Source organism: Thalassophryne amazonica, chromosome 15, assembly GCF_902500255.1.
Source record: "Thalassophryne amazonica chromosome 15, fThaAma1.1, whole genome shotgun sequence".
Taxonomy (NCBI): domain Eukaryota; kingdom Metazoa; phylum Chordata; class Actinopteri; order Batrachoidiformes; family Batrachoididae; genus Thalassophryne; species Thalassophryne amazonica.
The window spans coordinates 78,155,214-78,172,736 of record NC_047117.1 but is presented as its reverse complement, the minus strand read 5'-3'; the positions used below and the strand labels follow the sequence as shown (position 1 = coordinate 78,172,736).

Genomic DNA, 17,523 nt, shown 5'->3' with positions numbered 1-17,523 from the left:
CAAATAAACCCTTTTTATGTTGCCACAGAGATGCTGCCATCTTTAGTCAGTCATGATCATGAATACAAAGTTGAGGCACCTTGACAAGTAAAATGACACTTGCGCCTTGAATGTTGCACGGTAACTTTCTCTATAGTGGCTATTAAAACAGTAAACCACAGGCTACAACTGTATGATGTTTCAAAAATGTTGACGAATCTTTACTCGCTTTTTATTCAAAGCCTTTGCAGAAAAAAAAAATCAACCCTACAAAAATAGTGAAATCACCCCCCCCCCCCCCCCCCCCCCACCACCACCACCACCACCACCACTCCCCATTCAGTTAAATTCTGTTTAGTTATGCACCACTAAATGATGACATAAGTTGCCCCAATCCATGACAGAAGAATAAAGTTTAAGCCTTACTCACCCCATGAGCAACCATATTGGTGTCAGTGGAAAGAAAAACTCCCTCAACCATTTTTTGGATGATAGGAAGAAACCTCAAGCAGACCCAATTCACTGTGATGGCCATCTGCTTTGGCCATACTAACAAAAAAAAATAAACAAATAGCAAAATGAATTGTCATGTCTCCCCTCATGTTGGCTATGCATCAGTCCCTTGCCTTCCTTTATTATTATTATTATTAATTTTTTTTTATTTTTTTTTTTTTTTGCTCCTTTCCCCTAAAACTCTTATTTATTTTTTTTAACCTTTTTCAGGAAGAGTGGCTTAAATGCCAGAAGAACTGGTTAAAACTACAAAGTACATTCTCGTCCTTTGACATTATGCAACACCTGTTTGATGAGTACAAAATGTTCCTTAAGGTTGATAGGTCCTGGAAAGAGATCATGGCAAATGTCAATAAGATGCCCAATGCCCTTCGAACAGTCAAACATCCTGGTACGTGGCGACACAACATAAATCAATAAACACACTCATTCATACAAACACATGTTCTGAAATCTTACAAGCCTTATTTTCCCCCCTAAAAACAGGTCTGTTGCAGAGCTTTCAGGAAAACAATGTTCTTTTGAACCAAATACAGAAGGGGGTGCAAGCTCATCTGGAGTCCCAGACATCATAAGTTTCATCTCTGTAGGTTTTGACTTTCCAACTTGCCAGCTTGCTCCAGGCTGGTTGAGTATTCTGTCAGATGAGTACACGCTCTTCGTTTTCTAACCAGGCACTTTACTTTAACACTCTTAAATAGAGATATGATAATTAGCTGATATAGTTTTCAAATTGAATATGTGCATCAATACATATTCATAGAGAAGCTATTTTTCCCTCAACAGTGCATGTTTATGTGGGTTGTCGGGCAGATCAGATTCTATAACCTTTGCTGCCACCCTTTGGCTAAACATATTGTTCTAAATGATAGCTGGGCCAATGTAGGTTTTAAAAAAGTTACAATTTTTAATTATATCTAGAAATACTCTTATTTTCCATCCATGAAAGCTTCAATGTGTTTTAAATATAAACATTATTTCAGTTTTGTAAATGGATATCAATTTTGCTACTTTTTTGTGATTTTTTTTTTTTTGCTTTGTATAAATCTGTTAACTGTTTTCTGAAACTTAAATACAAAAAAGTGACCACATTTAATGTTTTTGTAGCCTGGTGTGTGTGACATTTTGCATCTTGATTGTCATGCTGTAATTAAATTGACTATAGAGTGGATGGTAAAGGTGGCGTGGTTGAACAGTGGTAGCATCTTTGCCTCTCAGCAAGAAATTCTAGGGACACAAGGCCCACCTGTGTCCCAGTCTTTTTGTCCATCTACTATAGGGCAACTTTCCGGCAAGTCTACATTCAGATCAGTACTGCATCCACTCTGGTAACTTTGGGTAAAATGGTAACAGCCAAAAGAATAAAATATATAGAGAGAGAGAGAGAGAGAGAGAGAGAAAGTGCACAAAGAAGATAAAATGTGTTTTCTCCCATGACTACGTTTATGAAGTCACAGTTTCATATTTATTCTCATCTATATGTTGAACAAGTGTGTTTAGCTGGCAAACAATGGCAACATTCCATTGTCTGATTTTGTCGGGTTGAATGTGTTTTCATTCATTTTGAATGAATTTAGCCAGGTTAGTCCCATTGAGATTGAGACCTCTTTTGGGGAGGAGACCAGACCACCCAGAAGAAACCTACGCAAACACGGGGAGAACATACAAACTCCACACAGAAGGCCACAGGTGGGAATTGAACCCATTACCTTCTTACTGTGAGGCAACAGTGCTAACCACTAAGCACCGTGCTGCCATTTTCATATTCTGAAATATTGTAGTTTTCTTCATTAGAGTTCCACCACATTCATGTTTGGTGAAATATTTAAAACAGCATAGCATGCTTTCTGCATGAACCTATGCCAAAGCTCTGAGTTTGCCTGACATCACTCCAGATAATTTCCAGTGCAAATTATACATGTATGTTATGTACCCCTATCTAAGGTGGCATATATAAATGTAAAGAATACTTGGAACTCACTATATAATCATTTCAGGCAGCATGATGCTTAAGTGGTCAATGGTCAGTGTACTTCCTTTCAAAACAAAGTTCCCAGTTCACAAACGTGTGCCCATTCTCCGTGTAATGTGAAAAGGCATCCGGCATAAAATTTGACTGTACAACAGTTTTAAAAGTCCACATTCTAAGATTTAATGCTGTGTTTACACATAGGCAAGATGCATTACGAATGTCATATTTGCATCATTCTTGGCACATTCCTGACATTCTTAATGTGACTTAATGTATCTGAATAGGTTTCTTAATAGTGCGTGTTGGTGCGTGATATTCGTGATTTTAGTGGAGCATGTTTTTGGCTGTCAAAAAATCTTCTACAAATGTCACGCACCACCCTCCTTTCACCTCATGTCATGGAGGTTGCAACTGAGTGTGTTGATCAGTCTTGATTAGTGGTGATCCTTAATAGAGCATGACAGCGTTCTTCTCTGACGTGCGCACAATTAAACCCTGCTGCACCGCATTGTTTCATTGCTGCAGTATGCTGAAGAAGGACAGTGACGCCAAGTCGGCTAAAATTTTCGTTTCAGTGCTCCTCAGCGCACTCCTGCAGGTGTTCCACCTGCTGCATGTGCCTGATGATGAGAGCCGCATGGAGCCACAGATCTGGCTCTCTCCGCCCCCTCTCTCTGCGCCACTCCATGGCACAAAGCCCAACTAAGCATGCAGTCACAAAGTTCTTCTGCTGTGGATTTTGAGGAGCAAACTGGAGCGATCTGAATTGTTCAGCAACTGACGGTTGGATGAATATGCTGTGTGCGTGGAAACAATTCGCCTCATTCACAATGTGACAGAACGTAACAATCGTGCGCAACAGCGCGGAACATTATTCTTGACCATGCGTAATGGTTCCTGATAATTCTCCAGCAACACATTCCATTAATCACAACGCGTGGTAACAGGTTGCAGCAATTCTGAGGACACTTGATGCCTCTGCCCAGAATCATCACATTCGTGATCAGCGGCCAAGAATGTATACTTTGTGGCATTCGTGACTTGCCATTATGTGTAAACACAGCTTAATACACATAATCCAACATAATAGGTGTATTTCGATGAACTTGAGTGAAGGGTGGAGTTATTGTGTGACCTTCACTCCACAACATCTTCCAGGAACTTTTAAGCCAACTGAAACATTTGATTGCCAGATAGAGGGCTCCAGCACTGAGGAGAACTTTGACGAAGGTACGTTCTGTCCATTTCTTGGCTTCTTCGCCAGATCCTGGAGGTAGAAAATCAAGAGAGGTCAAGCTGTGCTGAAAATTAGTCTGTCAATTAGTTGTGCAGCTTAGCTAAAATTTCCATAACAATTGGGCATTTTGTGATAAAAGCATAGAATTTGGTACACGTATATAGCCAAAGGTTTTCCAAAAAACTGGATATCAAGCCATCATGAATTCTCAATATTCCACCCATGTCTGCCAATGACAGCTGTTTTCAGGTCAATTATCAGCAATGGATATAATGCATAATATATTGATATTTGGGACATATTTAGTTGAATTTATATATCATACATAGTTCTGGGAATTTGCCATTTGGCTAATACATTCAAGTGAGTATAAATTCAAGATGGCCACCATGACTTATGTGAACATTGTAATTGCAATAAAATTGCTTAGTTAGGCTGATACAGATGATCTAGGTGTCAAGTCATACATTTTTGTCATGCAGAATTTGAATTAGGAACGTCAGAACTTTTGACACTTGTACTACCTAACAGTAATAGTGATAGCCAAGTGGTTAGTGTGCTTGGTTTTAGTGTGAAAGGTTCCCTGTTCAAACCCCACCTCTGCCACAGTTCTCCATGTAACGTGGAGTTTTGTCAGGAAGGGCATCCGGCGTAAACTGTGCCAATTCAACATGCAGATCCACCTTGGATCTGCTGTGGTGACCCTGAGTGAAAATAACAGCCCTTTTCACATTTGCAAAAGACAAGTTCATGGCTGGACTGCCCTGCATTTGGTAGGTATGTCCAGAAGGGTTCATACTAACCCTCATGTCTTTGACCAGCCCCATATATACAGTGAAGGTAGTTTGGGCATGGACAACAGTATCTGATCCTACATGTGACCTGTTTGGTACGCTGCTGTTTTATCATGCTCCTCTTGGGCAGCTTTTCTTGGAGAGATTGACTGCTCATTGTGCCTCCTCAGAAACATCTTTCTCCTTGCTTTTCCCCTCATTACCCCATCCCCGTAGAGACGGTGCCTGCTCCCAGACCACCAATAACCAGCAAAAATCTATTTAAGCATAAAAATTCAAAAAGAAATAATATAGCACCTTCAACTGCACCACAGACTAAAACAGTTAAATGCGGTCTATTAAACATTAGGTCTCTCTCTTCTAGGTCCCTGTTAGTAAATGATATAATAATTGATCAACATATTGATTTATTCTGCCTTACAGAAACCTGGTTACAGCAGGATGAATATGTTAGTTTAAATGAGTCAACACCCCCGAGTCACACTAACTGCCAGAACGCTCATAGCACGGGCCGAGGCGGAGGATTATCAGCAATCTTCCACTCCAGTTTATTAATTAATCAAAAACCCAGACAAAGCTTTAATTCATTTGAAAGCTTGACTCTTAGTCTTGTCCATCCAAATTGGAAGTCCCAAAAACCAGTTTTATTTGTTATTATCTATCGTCCACCTGGTCGTTACTGTGAGTTTCTGTGAATTTTCAGACCTTTTGTCTGACTTAGTGCTTAGCTCAGATAAGATAATTATAGTGGGCGATTTTAACATCCACACAGATGCTGAGAATGACAGCCTCAACACTGCATTTAATCTATTATTAGACTCAATTGGCTTTGCTCAAAATGTAAATGAATCCACCCACCACTTTAATCATATCTTAGATCTTGTTCTGACTTATGGTATGGAAACTGAAGACTTAACAGTATTCCCTGAAAACTCCCTTCTGTCTGATCATTTCTTAATAACATTTACATTTACTCTGATGGACTACCCAGCAGTGGGGAATAAGTTTCATTACACTAGAAGTCTTTCAGAAAGCGCTGTAACTAGGTTTAAGGATATGATTCCTTCTTTATGTTCTCTAATGCCATATACCAACACAGTGCAGAGTAGCTACCTAAACTCTGTAAGTGAGATAGAGTATCTCGTCAATAGTTTTACATCCTCATTGAAGACAACTTTGGATGCTGTAGCTACTCTGAAAAAGAGAGCCTTAAATCAGAAGTGTCTGACTCCGTGGTATAACTCAAACTCGCAGCTTAAAGCAGATAACCCGTAAGTTGGAGAGGAAATGGCGTCTCACTAATTTAGAAGATCTTCACTTAGCCTGGAAAAAGAGTCTGTTGCTCTATAAAAAAGCCCTCCGTAAAGCTAGGACATCTTACTACTCATCACTAATTGAAGAAAATAAGAACAACCCCAGGTTTCTTTTCAGCACTGTAGCCAGGCTGACAAAGAGTCAGAGCTCTATTGAGCCGAGTATTCCTTTAACTTTAACTAGTAATGACTTCATGACTTTCTTTGCTAATAAAATTTTAACTATTAGAGAAAAAATTACTCATAACCATCCCAAAGACATATCGTTATCTTTGGCTGCTTTCAGTGATGCCGGTATTTGGTTAGACTCTTTCTCTCCGATTGTTCTGTCTGAGTTATTTTCATTAGTTACTTCCTCCAAACCATCAACATGTCTACTAGACCCCATTCCTACCAGGCTGCTCAAGGAAGCCCTACCATTAATTAATGCTTCGATCTTAAATATGATCAATCTATCTTTATTAGTTGTCTATGTACCACAGGCTTTTAAGGTGGCAGTAATTAAACCATTACTTAAAAAGCCATCACTTGACCCAGCTATCTTAGCTAATTATAGGCCAATCTCCAACCTTCCTTTTCTCTCAAAAATTCTTGAAAGGGTAGTTGTAAAACAGCTAACTGATCATCTGCAGAGGAATGGTCTATTTGAAGAGTTTCAGTCAGGTTTTAGAATTCATCATAGTACAGAAACAGCATTAGTGAAGGTTACAAATGATCTTCTTTTGACCTCAGACAGTGGACTCATCTCTGTGCTTGTCCTGTTAGACCTCAGTGCTGCTTTTGATACTGTTGACCATAAAATTTTATTACAGAGATTAGAGCATGTCATAGGTATTAAAGGCACTGCACACACACCAATTAGCTAAACTGCAGGATTGTCTTACAGACATAAAGACATGGATGACCTCTAATTTCCTGCTTTTAAACTCAGATAAAACTGAAGTTATTGTACTTGGCCTCACAAATCTTAGAAACATGGTGTCTAACCAGATCCTTACTCTGGATGGCATTACCCTGATCTCTAGTAATACTGTGAGAAATCTTGGAGTCATTTTTGATCAGGATATGTCCTTCAATGCGCATATTAAGCAAATATGTAGGACTGCTTTTTTGCATTTGCGCAATATCTCTAAAATTAGAAAGGTCTTGTCTCAGAGTGATGCTGAAAAACTAATTCATGCATTTATTTCCTCTAGGCTGGACTACTGTAATTCATTATTATCAGGTTGTCCTAAAAGTTCCCTGAAAAGCCTTCAGTTAATTCAAAATGCTGCAGCTAGAGTACTGACGGGGACTAGAAGGAGAGAGCATATTTCACCCATATTGGCCTCTCCTCATTGGCTTCCTGTTAATTCTAGAATAGAATTTAAAATTCTTCTTCTTACTTATAAAGTTTTGAATAATCAGGTCCCATCTTATCTTAGGGACCTCATAGTACCATATCACCCTAATAGAGCGCTTCGCTCTCAGACTGCAGGCTTACTTGTAGTTCCTAGGGTTTTTAAGAGTAGAATGGGCGGCAGAGCCTTCAGCTTTCAGGTTCCTCTCCTGTGGAACCAGCTCCCAATTCGGATCAGGGAGACAGACACCCTCTCTACTTTTAAGATTAGGCTTAAAACTTTTCTTTTTGCTAAAGCTTATAGTTAGGGCTGGATCAGGTGACCCTGAACCATCCCTTAGTTATGCTGCTATAGACTTAGACTGCTGGGGGGTTCCCATGATGCACTGAGTGTTTCTTTCTCTTTTTGCTCTGTATGCACCACTCTGCATTTAATTATTAGTGATTGATCTCTGCTCCCCTCCACAGCATGTCTTTTTCCTGGTTCTCTCCCTCAGCCCCAACCAGTCCCAGCAGAAGACTGCCCCTCCCTGAGCCTGGTTCTGCTGGAGGTTTCTTCCTGTTAAAAGGGAGTTTTTCCTTCCCACTGTCGCCAAGTGCTTGCTCACAGGGGGTCATTTTGACCGTTGGGGTTTTTCCGTAATTATTGTATGGCTTTGCCTTACAATATAAAGCGCCTTGGGGCAACTGTTTGTTGTGATTTGGCGCTATATAAATAAAACTGATCTGATTTGATTTGACTTGCTTTATACTGTATATATCTATCTTAGCAATTGTTGATAACAACATTGGCTTCAAAACAGTTGTCACCGGTGGCCATTTTGAAACATGACTACCATGAGGAATATTAAAAATTTGTGATGGCCCAGTATCTTTTTTTTTTTGGAATGCCTTTGGCTATAAGTGGACCAAATTCCATGTTTTAATCATGTAATGCAAATTTTGCATAGTTATCTGTGCCTTTAAATGTAGAAGTGCAAAGGAAATAGAATGTAGAAATACAGTAGATGACTTCACCTTTAGGCTGATTCCATGAAGACACCCAATAGCTTTTCACCAGAGCTTTTTGTTTCTTATTGGACTTCGTGCGGGCAGACTGCTTTGTGCTACTGTCAACCACAAAGTGACTGTTGGGTGAGGGTAGGTTGAAATTGTAGGGAATGTGTTGGTCATAGTTGACAGGTTCAGTGTCTATTTTCTGGTTGAAGATTTGTGAGAACAGGGCCTCCATCTGGCCCATGCTCGCTGAAGCTCCATGGTAGGCCTGTAGCATTTGCTGAGCTGAACGTTCTGGCCAGTTTATCTGCTCGCTCTCGTAAGCCATCTCTATATCTCCATAGTAACCCATCTGGGTGAGAAAGGTGGTGATATCTAGTTGTGAGCTCTGCAGCGCTTCGATCAGTTCAGGGCTGATTTCATAAGTCTTGTCAAAACTAAACCCACCAGAGTTGTTGGCATCATGCTCAGTGACATACATGGTCTCCACCACCTTGGTTCTCACCTGGTAACGGATTATGAGTCGGTCCGTATTGCATTTGCTGCTGTAAACATTCAACTCGTACTGTTCTCTCACATATGTCGGCAGGTTGGCCGAATCTGGGTAAGTTTGTGTGTTCAGGTTGCCAACTTCATAATATTCGACCTGGGAAAAGGAAAAATGGAGGAACGGGGGAGAAATTATATCACAATTTTAAGTGTTGCCATATCAAGTACTAAAAGCAGTCTCACTAAACCTTTGATAAAATACAGATACACCCTCATCCAGAAAATTTGTTTTTATTTTGATCCGTATTTACAAATTGACCCACTAATAAAGTTCAGCAACTTTTATTTTCTTGCATTTATTTTCTGGGTCCATTACCAGAAATGAAAGGATTTTTGCTTATTTCTTTCCAAAGATTATCAGTAATCTTTATTCAATTAATGGCAGAAGTCTTTTGTAATCTAAATAATAACAGAAGTTACAGCTTGCTGAAGCTGAAAATAAGATATACACCTTAAGAGAGGAACAGGTCTGAAGTTCTGTAATCTGCCAGCTGCTGACCATGCTGCATTTTGCAGCTTCGTAGTGGAGTGGAGCAAAGAAGGATTTTCTTTCACCAAAACAGTTCAAATCTAGGCTTGCACATCTTGTATATCGGTACATCTATATAGGTACATCTTGCATTTCAGATGTACCTTCTGGCAAATTGTAGCTGAACCTTCAGGTCTTTTAAATAAAATCCTCCTCTACAACACTTCATTGTGAAGCTGTATGACTGGTGATGGAAAATGCAAAACGTGCACTGAAGCCGATAACTTCTTCTGGGTTGACCGGGTGTCTTGGTGGTTTTCCTCACTCTTCTCCTTCTTGCATGGTTACTCAATTCTTGAGAACTGTCTACTCCACATAGATTTACCATAGAGTATCATATTGTTTGTATTTATTTATAACTGATCTAAATAAAGTTCAAGACACATTCAGGGACTTGGAAACGTTCATCCATCCCCTGACTTGTGCGAAGGAAACTGGCATTAAAACTGATGATTTACAGGGACCATTACATATGCAAGCCATCATCTTGGCTTATATATATATATTTTTTAATTTGTATCAAGTTGTACAGATTTGCTTTGAGTTTGAGTTTAAGGAGGTTATTTTTTAGAAATTTTTATATTGAGCAGCAGTATGAATTACTTTTTGTATTTGAAATGGCATAAATTAACACGTGTGAAATACTAAGGGACCAAATACTTTTTAATACCCTGGATCCCTCCTCTGCACATGTCCAAACCGTCTTAGTCTCACTTTCTGCTTTTGTCTCCAAACCATCGTACTCTTATATGTTCATTCCTGTCCATCCTCATCACTCCCAAAGAAAATCACAACATCTTCAGCTCTGCCACCTCCACCTTTGCCTCCTGCCTTTTTGTTAGTGCCACTGCTTCTAAGCCATACAATATCACTCACTATAGTCTTGTAAAATTTCCATTTTCACTCTTGCAAATAGCCTATCACAAATCTTTCCTGCCACCTTTCTCCACTCGTGCCACCCCGCCTGCATTCTCTCTCCCAAATTCTCCATTACTCCAAGTATTTAAACTCATCTACTGTATCTTCATCACCTCTACTCCTTGTAACTGCACTATTCCACTGGGCTCCTTCCCATTCACATGCATGTACTCAATCTTGCTCCTACTGTCTTTCATTCCCCTTCTCTCCAGAGCACATGTCCACCTCTCCAGGCTGGTCCAATCAAAGTGGCACCTGTCCTTCCCTTTAAACTAGACTGAACTAAGTGAACAGTGGTGTAGTATTGAAACAGTGGGTAGAAGTGAAAGGATTTAGTGCCATTCTTGTACAGTGGAGAGTGGCCACCAAACTCCCTTGGGTGAAACCTGCAGCGAGGTGAGGTTTTGTATTTTCCCATGAGAGAGAGAGACACTGATACAATACGATACGATACACTTTATTGTCCCCAAGGGAAAATTTGTCTTGGACTTCAACTGCTCTACAAACATTTCTGTCTCAAAAAATCAGTAAATACAACAATAAACAGTACACTGCTTGCATGCCTATGGAAAATTCATCAGCATATTGCACATTACCCATAATATAATACACAATTAAAACAGCATAATAAAACAGATAAAAAACAAATTCAAACAGTAAGTGCTTACTGAGCTCATATGAGTGTTTTTTCTCCCTCTTCCCGTTGTGTTTATTGCGCTCTATGGTGGTAGTAATGCACCATCGTCCTAATACACTTTTACAGGTGACATGGTGTCGATATGTGCAAGTAAGCCTGTTGTACATACGTTGCGAACCCCTTATGTATGCAGATCTGAGTGTTGCACTCTTTGCATAGCACCAGACAGCACTGGACTTCATACATGTCTTTTGTTGGTATGAGGTGTAAAGGCCTTCTTGTAATAATAATGCACCAAATTCACGCTCAACTACACCTCATTTTTAAAACAAGACGCATCAGCACAAGGTGTAACATCGGATGGAAACTAGCAATTACACTTGTGCCACTTCACATCCGTAGCCTAAAACACAATTCAACTGTGGAGGCACCATTTGAGTTTCTTCTTCAGTTATATGTAAACAATACCCTTGTGTATTTTATTTTATTAAATGTTTTAGTAGTCTTTACACAATAAACTTGTGTATGACACCCTGTGCAATATTTACACTTGTGCATGTGCAAAGTGTATTGGGCATCATGCAATACAACCTAGTACTGCAATGTGCATTTACAATCAGGCACTGAAGCACTTTGCACTTAGCACTTGTCACTTTAATACAGTACTTTTACACCTCAACACCCATCATGAAACTCTTTTGGTTCCTCCATCTCTCAACTACTTATTATCTATCAATTATTGTTAATTTGAATTGGAAATATTTGTATGTGTATTCTGTTTTAATTGTTTTTCTGTCATGATTAATTTATTTTGGTATGTTGTGTGGTCTTAGTCTGTTTCTATGTTACTGGGACTACGGATGTAAATTAGCATCTTGCTATAATCTGACATATTTACATGTAACTATGTACATTAATATCCATTGTCCCATTTCAGATAAACATATATACATATATACTTCACCACCGGGCAGACGGTTTGGGTATTTGTTTCAGTTTGACCTCTCAGATAATAACGTGCTTGTTTGTTAGCAGCATTATAAATAGCTTTTTTTTTAATTACAAAAAGTGTACTGCAGTTTGTTTGATTTTACCAACAGAATTACTCTTTATTTTAATTCCCTCCTGGCCCTTTAGTTAAAAATGCTTTTAAAGAAAAGCAGCTCGTTTGTGAATGATCAAAGAGTGAGACATGGAATGGAAGATAACATGAGATGGTTGGGAGATGAGAAAGGAGGAGTGACAAAGGGCTCAACAAAAATAGAAAGGTAGCATTCACAAACCTGTCCCTCTCTCTTTGTCTTCTTCTTTTTGGTTCTGCTTAGGACAGGCAGAAGCGCCTCTGCGTTGCCAAATCGGTGGAACCCAAAGACGCCTAGCTCTGGTTGACAGTCTGACACCAGCTGTGGCAACACATTTCCATCATTCCACATATTTGTTTGTTTTGTTTCATTGTCCTTACATCAGAAAACCTCCATATATTGCTTCAGCATCATGAGACTTTCTGTGTCTTGTAATATATAACACAGCCATTATGCTATGTCAGTGTACTCTGACTATAAGTTACAGCTGAACAGCCACTCAGCCAATGTTAACATAAAATAATTTCTATTAGCAAAGTGTATATTTACTATAACAACTTCATCAAAACTGCACAGAAACACTCAGAGGTGTAGCTGTGTCTGTCTGGGCTTCAAGCACCACCATCTGGCAGATTGATGGACTTGCACCTGAAACATCACATTTAAAGTTACAAACTGTTGTCATATTCCTGCATGGCTGTTCTAGGAATAGTATGACATTAATCCATGTATTTACGAGCCTTTTACTAGTTGTGTAAGTTGCTCAGTGAGCTATATGAATCACATCTAATTCTACCTGTTTTAAATCATCTAATCTTACCTTCACAACCATCACAGATGCATCCAGTTTACAGGTCACACAGTTGTTAGCAAACCAAAACAGGAGCTGGAGGCCATGTCGTGGAAAAGGACAACCAAACCCAGACTTCATCAGATGCTCCAGAGTGCCGAGCTGCCACTGAACCATGGTCAACCTAAAATTAACATAGCCACCCCCATCCCATTTTAGCACTAATCATAGCTGACAGAATTACCCAAATCTTTTCCAAAAGTACATTCCAAAACCCTGATTCAGATACTGTGGCAAAAAAATTGGGATGGAAGAACATCCAACATTTTTTCATGATTACTTTTATGTAGTCACACACTTACATGCATATCATCAACATACGTATAAATAAAATTACAGCTGTTATTATCATATATCATATGTTATTAATCTTAAACCTTTTTTATTTTAATTCAGTTTCCAACTGTTTTATTATTATGATTGTTATCATTATTATTACTTCACACCACTATGGAAGCCGAACACCACAAAAAATTCTTATGTAATATTTATTTATTTATCTTTATTGCTGAAGTAGTAGAGCAAGTTTAACCAGGCATGGCCATTGGCTTAATAAGTGCCTACACCTAACTAAATTACATTTATTTGGGTTTACAGGTCTGCATAGCATGCACACAGAGCTTTGTCATCGGGTTGATTCTTGAAATACTGAGAAAGTAACACGCAAAGAAAGTAACAAACAAAAACCTACTTAAGGAGAAGCGTAATACTTTGGTTTCCAGCAAGGAAGTATTCTAGACCTAGACCATAGTCTTTTCACTGCCTATGGACTGGATGTCGTTAAGGTTCACTGGGTCCCATGACTTGGGTGCATTGACTTATTCAGTGACCTTGACTTTGCAGATGATCGCATTTTCTTGAGTGTGATCCAGTATGTAGATGCCTCAATACTGAAGTTACCCTCAGCTGAACCAGGTCAAACAGAGACACATGTAATACCTGGCTGAGGTAGGTTTGTACTTTATAGAAAAAATGACTAACCCCTGTTTAACCCCTGCGTTCCACACTCGGGTGCGAACTCACAAACTCCTGGATGGGAGGGAGGACCACTAACCACTAACCTTCCTTATCCCAAGAACCATCTCTCCATCAAATGTCAGAGTTTTTCCTCTACTTTTTGAAGTATCATGGACAGAGAGACAGACAGATAAGCCATGGGTGATAACATAACTGTATCTGTTAACTGGGAAAATAATTATAGATGACTAGTTTTCTGTTGACTAATTCATTATTAAAGTATTTAGATATAGTATGAATATGAGCCAAACACTGCTTCAGACACAGACTATACAAACGGTTGCCCAGTTCCGGATCACCTTTTTTAAAGTCCCGCTATACGGAGCCATAATGCAACTGAATATCCTTTAATCGTGTATTGTTGTATTGGGTATTTGGATATTATTTAGCTGAAAAAGTCTGGGTGGAGTAGCGCTTCTACTTAAAGTGTGAAGCCGCATTATGTGTGACGCAAGCATTTGCCAGAAATGGATCACTTTTGCCGGTTTCGGATCACGAAACTCTGTGTCACTTTGGGTTCATTCCTGGCATCTGGCTGGAGCCCTTCTAATGCAGAATGATACACACTGTGCCCGAGAATGTGTTCTGAACATAAAATTATACTTATTAAATGAGAATTTACTTAGTTTCAAAAGGTGCCGTTATACGTTTTTACGAGCAAAAAATGAAGTGTGGAGGTGAGATTTCTCCCGAATTAAAAGTAAAAGCCCCCACATTCATGCCCATTTGTGATTTTGAGATGATCCCCAAAGTCCACATGGCTCACAACTACAGACACGAGGCTGCTGCTTCAGTGATCCGCAAGCCGCCTTTAAACTCACATTTAACAGCACAGATACACAGTTTCCGCAGACAAAAAATGTACACAAATCAATATGATCCTTATTTTATGTCAAGTGAACAGAATATGTTCATATTTACGAGCACTAATTGGCTGCTTTTGTTCAGTAGGAACGAAGCGTCTGATATTATCATGTTTATTTTATGACGTTTCATCACACGATGGTGTTTGTTTTAGTGTTTATTTATTAAATGATTTTACTTTTATTCATTGATTGACGTTATAAATGAATATGCAGCTTGAATCACTGTGGAACGTTTGAGGACCCTGTTGAAATTAGCGTCCATTCCTATTGTCTGTATATGTATTATGTCTGTATAATATATTAATTTATTCAGAGTATCCTGATCATCATCATCATAATTATTAGTATGATGAAAACTATTATTATTGTTATGATAAAAAAAATTACACACAACACAAAAGTGAAAAGAACGTCTATTTTTGGAAGTGTGTGTTAAATATATTTTCTGCATACACTGAACAAAAATATAAATGTAACACTTTTGTTTTTGCTGTTTTCATGAACTGAACTTAACATTTAAAACATTTTCTATATGCACAAAAGACCCATTTCTCTCAAGATCATCCATCCCACCTCACAGGTGTGCTGGCAGATCAAGATGCTGATTAGACAGCATGATTATTACATATTTGGGAATCAATCCCACAGCCTTCTGGCTGTGAGGTAACAGCCGTAACCACAAAGCCACATGCTGCCAATAAATGAATACTCCTATATTAAACTGTTTTATTTTCTATATGTATTGCAGTTTTATTATATATGGGTCCAAGCCAAAAGTGCTGGAGCCCTCTTGAAATTTGCGGCATTATTATTATTATTATTATTATTATCTATTACCTATTAGTATCTGCATTGTGAATATACTCCCAAAATACCCCCCAAATTTTGTGCCATTTCCCACTCAGTGTAATTTGAATATTTTCCCTAAATAGTGAAACAAATTTGCTACAATTAGCTATAATTAGTTATTTTGCCAAATACAAAGAAAAACTCACTAACTGTACTATATAAGGAATATAAACACTTTAAAAAACTACAACACTATGATATTCAAAGACAATATTAAAATAAATATTTTAGCAATATAATTTAAGCAAATAAACTTAATTGTGATTTAAACACTATGCATACCCAGAACATAAATAACACAACAACAGCATTAAAATAAATTCCAGCAATTTAATGAAATTAAGGTAATAAAGTATTTATTGTATAAAACGCCATTCTAAACACAATCATATTCATTCATTTTCTATACCCACTTACTCCACTCAAGGGTCACAAGGGGGCTGAAGCTTATCCCAGCAGTCATGGAGCAAGTCGTAGGCCTCACCCTACGGTACACTGGCATTGGGTACCAACGTCAGTGTACCATAGGACCACATAAAGACAACCAGCACATTCACACACACACACACCTGGGTACAGTCAATTAAATCACCAATTCCCCTAACTTACATGTCTTCAGAAGTGGCTCGCTCGCACACACACACACATACACACACACACACTCAATGTCAACTGCAGTATTAAAAGATTTGAGCAATTACCTAAGAAACCTAAATGTATAACCTGTTTATCTTATTTGAAACACCACTTTAAACAGGATATGCAAAAAAATTAAAACATTTAAGCAATAATATAAAAAGTTAACAAACTGTCTTGTAATTATAACACCACTTTAAACATGATAAGAAATACAATATTCAAATAAATATTTAAGCAATAATATAAAAAAGTTAACGAACTGTCTTGTAATTATAACACCACTTTAAACATGATAAGAAATACAATATTCAAATAAATATTTAAGCAATAATATAAAAAGTTAACGAACTGTCTTGTAATTATAACACCACTTTAAACATGATAAGAAATACAATATTCAAATAAATATTTAAGCCATAATATAAAAAAGTTAACAAACTGTCTTGTAATTATAACACCACTTTAAACATGATAAGAAATACAATATTCAAATAAATATTTAAGCAATAATATAAAAAAGTTAACGAACTGTCTTGTAATTATAACACCACTTTAAACATGATAAGAAATACAATATTCAAATAAATATTTAAGCCATAATATAAAAAAGTTAACAAACTGTCTTGTAATTATAACACCACTTTAAACATGATAAGAAATACAATATTCAAATAAATATTTAAGCAATAATATAAAAAAGTTAAATAAACTTAAACAGCAAGACATAACACACTGACATTTTCTACCCAAGTAAGTAAGTATTTTTCCACTCTAGAAGCAAAAACACCGAATGGCTTACTCACCTTTGCTACGTTTTAAAGATCGTTACTTTCAAACTTGCAGGATTGAGTGAGTCAGAAAAAGCGCGCACACCGCAGACATCGGGATGTTTTGATTCCTCTGCTGATCACAAGGACGGCTGGATCCGGTCGAGCTGGTGGTCGTTTGTAGACAAAACATCAATCTTTCCATTGGTACCAAGTATTAGCTTATTCGTGCTGATTACGGGAAACGGCGGCGCAAAAACTACAGCAGTGATCCGGAACTGGGCAAGTGACTGTAGCTGTTCGGTGCACATGACTAAAGGTCATGTGATATCACGTCATTTTGTTTCTTGTTCCTATCCAAACTGAAAGTAAACCTTTGCGATCACCGTTGTCTTTAACAAGATTGTATTAAACTATTATTACAACACTGTGCAGCACGAACAGACCACTCAGCTACTTCAATCAAAATTCTAAATACACGAAAACAAATAGAATTTAATAAAAACACCAACTGTGCACAATGCGCAATGTTTCATGCGTCAGAATACGTATTTTAATAAAATAAATACCATAAAACGAATCAAAAACGAGTTGCGTTTGTGTCTCCGTTGTTCTTATTTCGGTTATCGCTCCATAGTTCATATTTATCAACATGAAAACAAAAGCTATTGCTCCGC

At 38.0% G+C, this 17,523-nt stretch overlaps 2 protein-coding genes across 6 annotated transcripts in view; one reads left to right on the top strand and one right to left on the bottom strand.

Moving 5' to 3' along the window:
• The window catches only part of LOC117526042 (dynein heavy chain 6, axonemal-like), a 39,947-nt gene extending 38,257 nt beyond the window's left edge, over positions 1–1,690 (top strand). For all 4 annotated transcript variants that reach the window (XM_034188030.1, XM_034188028.1, XM_034188029.1 and 1 more), the window contains 2 exons: positions 703–883; positions 979–1,690. In XM_034188030.1, the coding sequence (XP_034043921.1) occupies positions 703–883; positions 979–1,067 (270 nt within the window). In that variant the 3' untranslated portion in view covers positions 1,068–1,690. The remainder of the gene's footprint in view (positions 1–702; positions 884–978) is intronic.
• LOC117526046 lies at positions 760–17,489 on the bottom strand. 2 transcript variants are annotated; one of them, XM_034188034.1, is made up of 6 exons: positions 17,416–17,489; positions 12,679–12,832; positions 12,060–12,179; positions 8,165–8,789; positions 3,529–3,731; positions 760–2,643 (listed from the first exon to the last, which is right to left on the bottom strand). In XM_034188034.1, exons 2-5 carry the CDS (start codon positions 12,823–12,825, stop codon positions 3,529–3,531), a joined length of 1,095 nt encoding a protein of 364 aa, XP_034043925.1. In that variant the 5' UTR covers positions 12,826–12,832; positions 17,416–17,489; the 3' UTR covers positions 760–2,643. The 2 variants fall into 2 exon arrangements, with proteins under 2 accessions (XP_034043925.1, XP_034043926.1); XM_034188035.1 differs by having other exon boundaries at positions 760–2,648; positions 3,534–3,731.
• Positions 17,490–17,523: the final 34 nt, after the last annotated feature.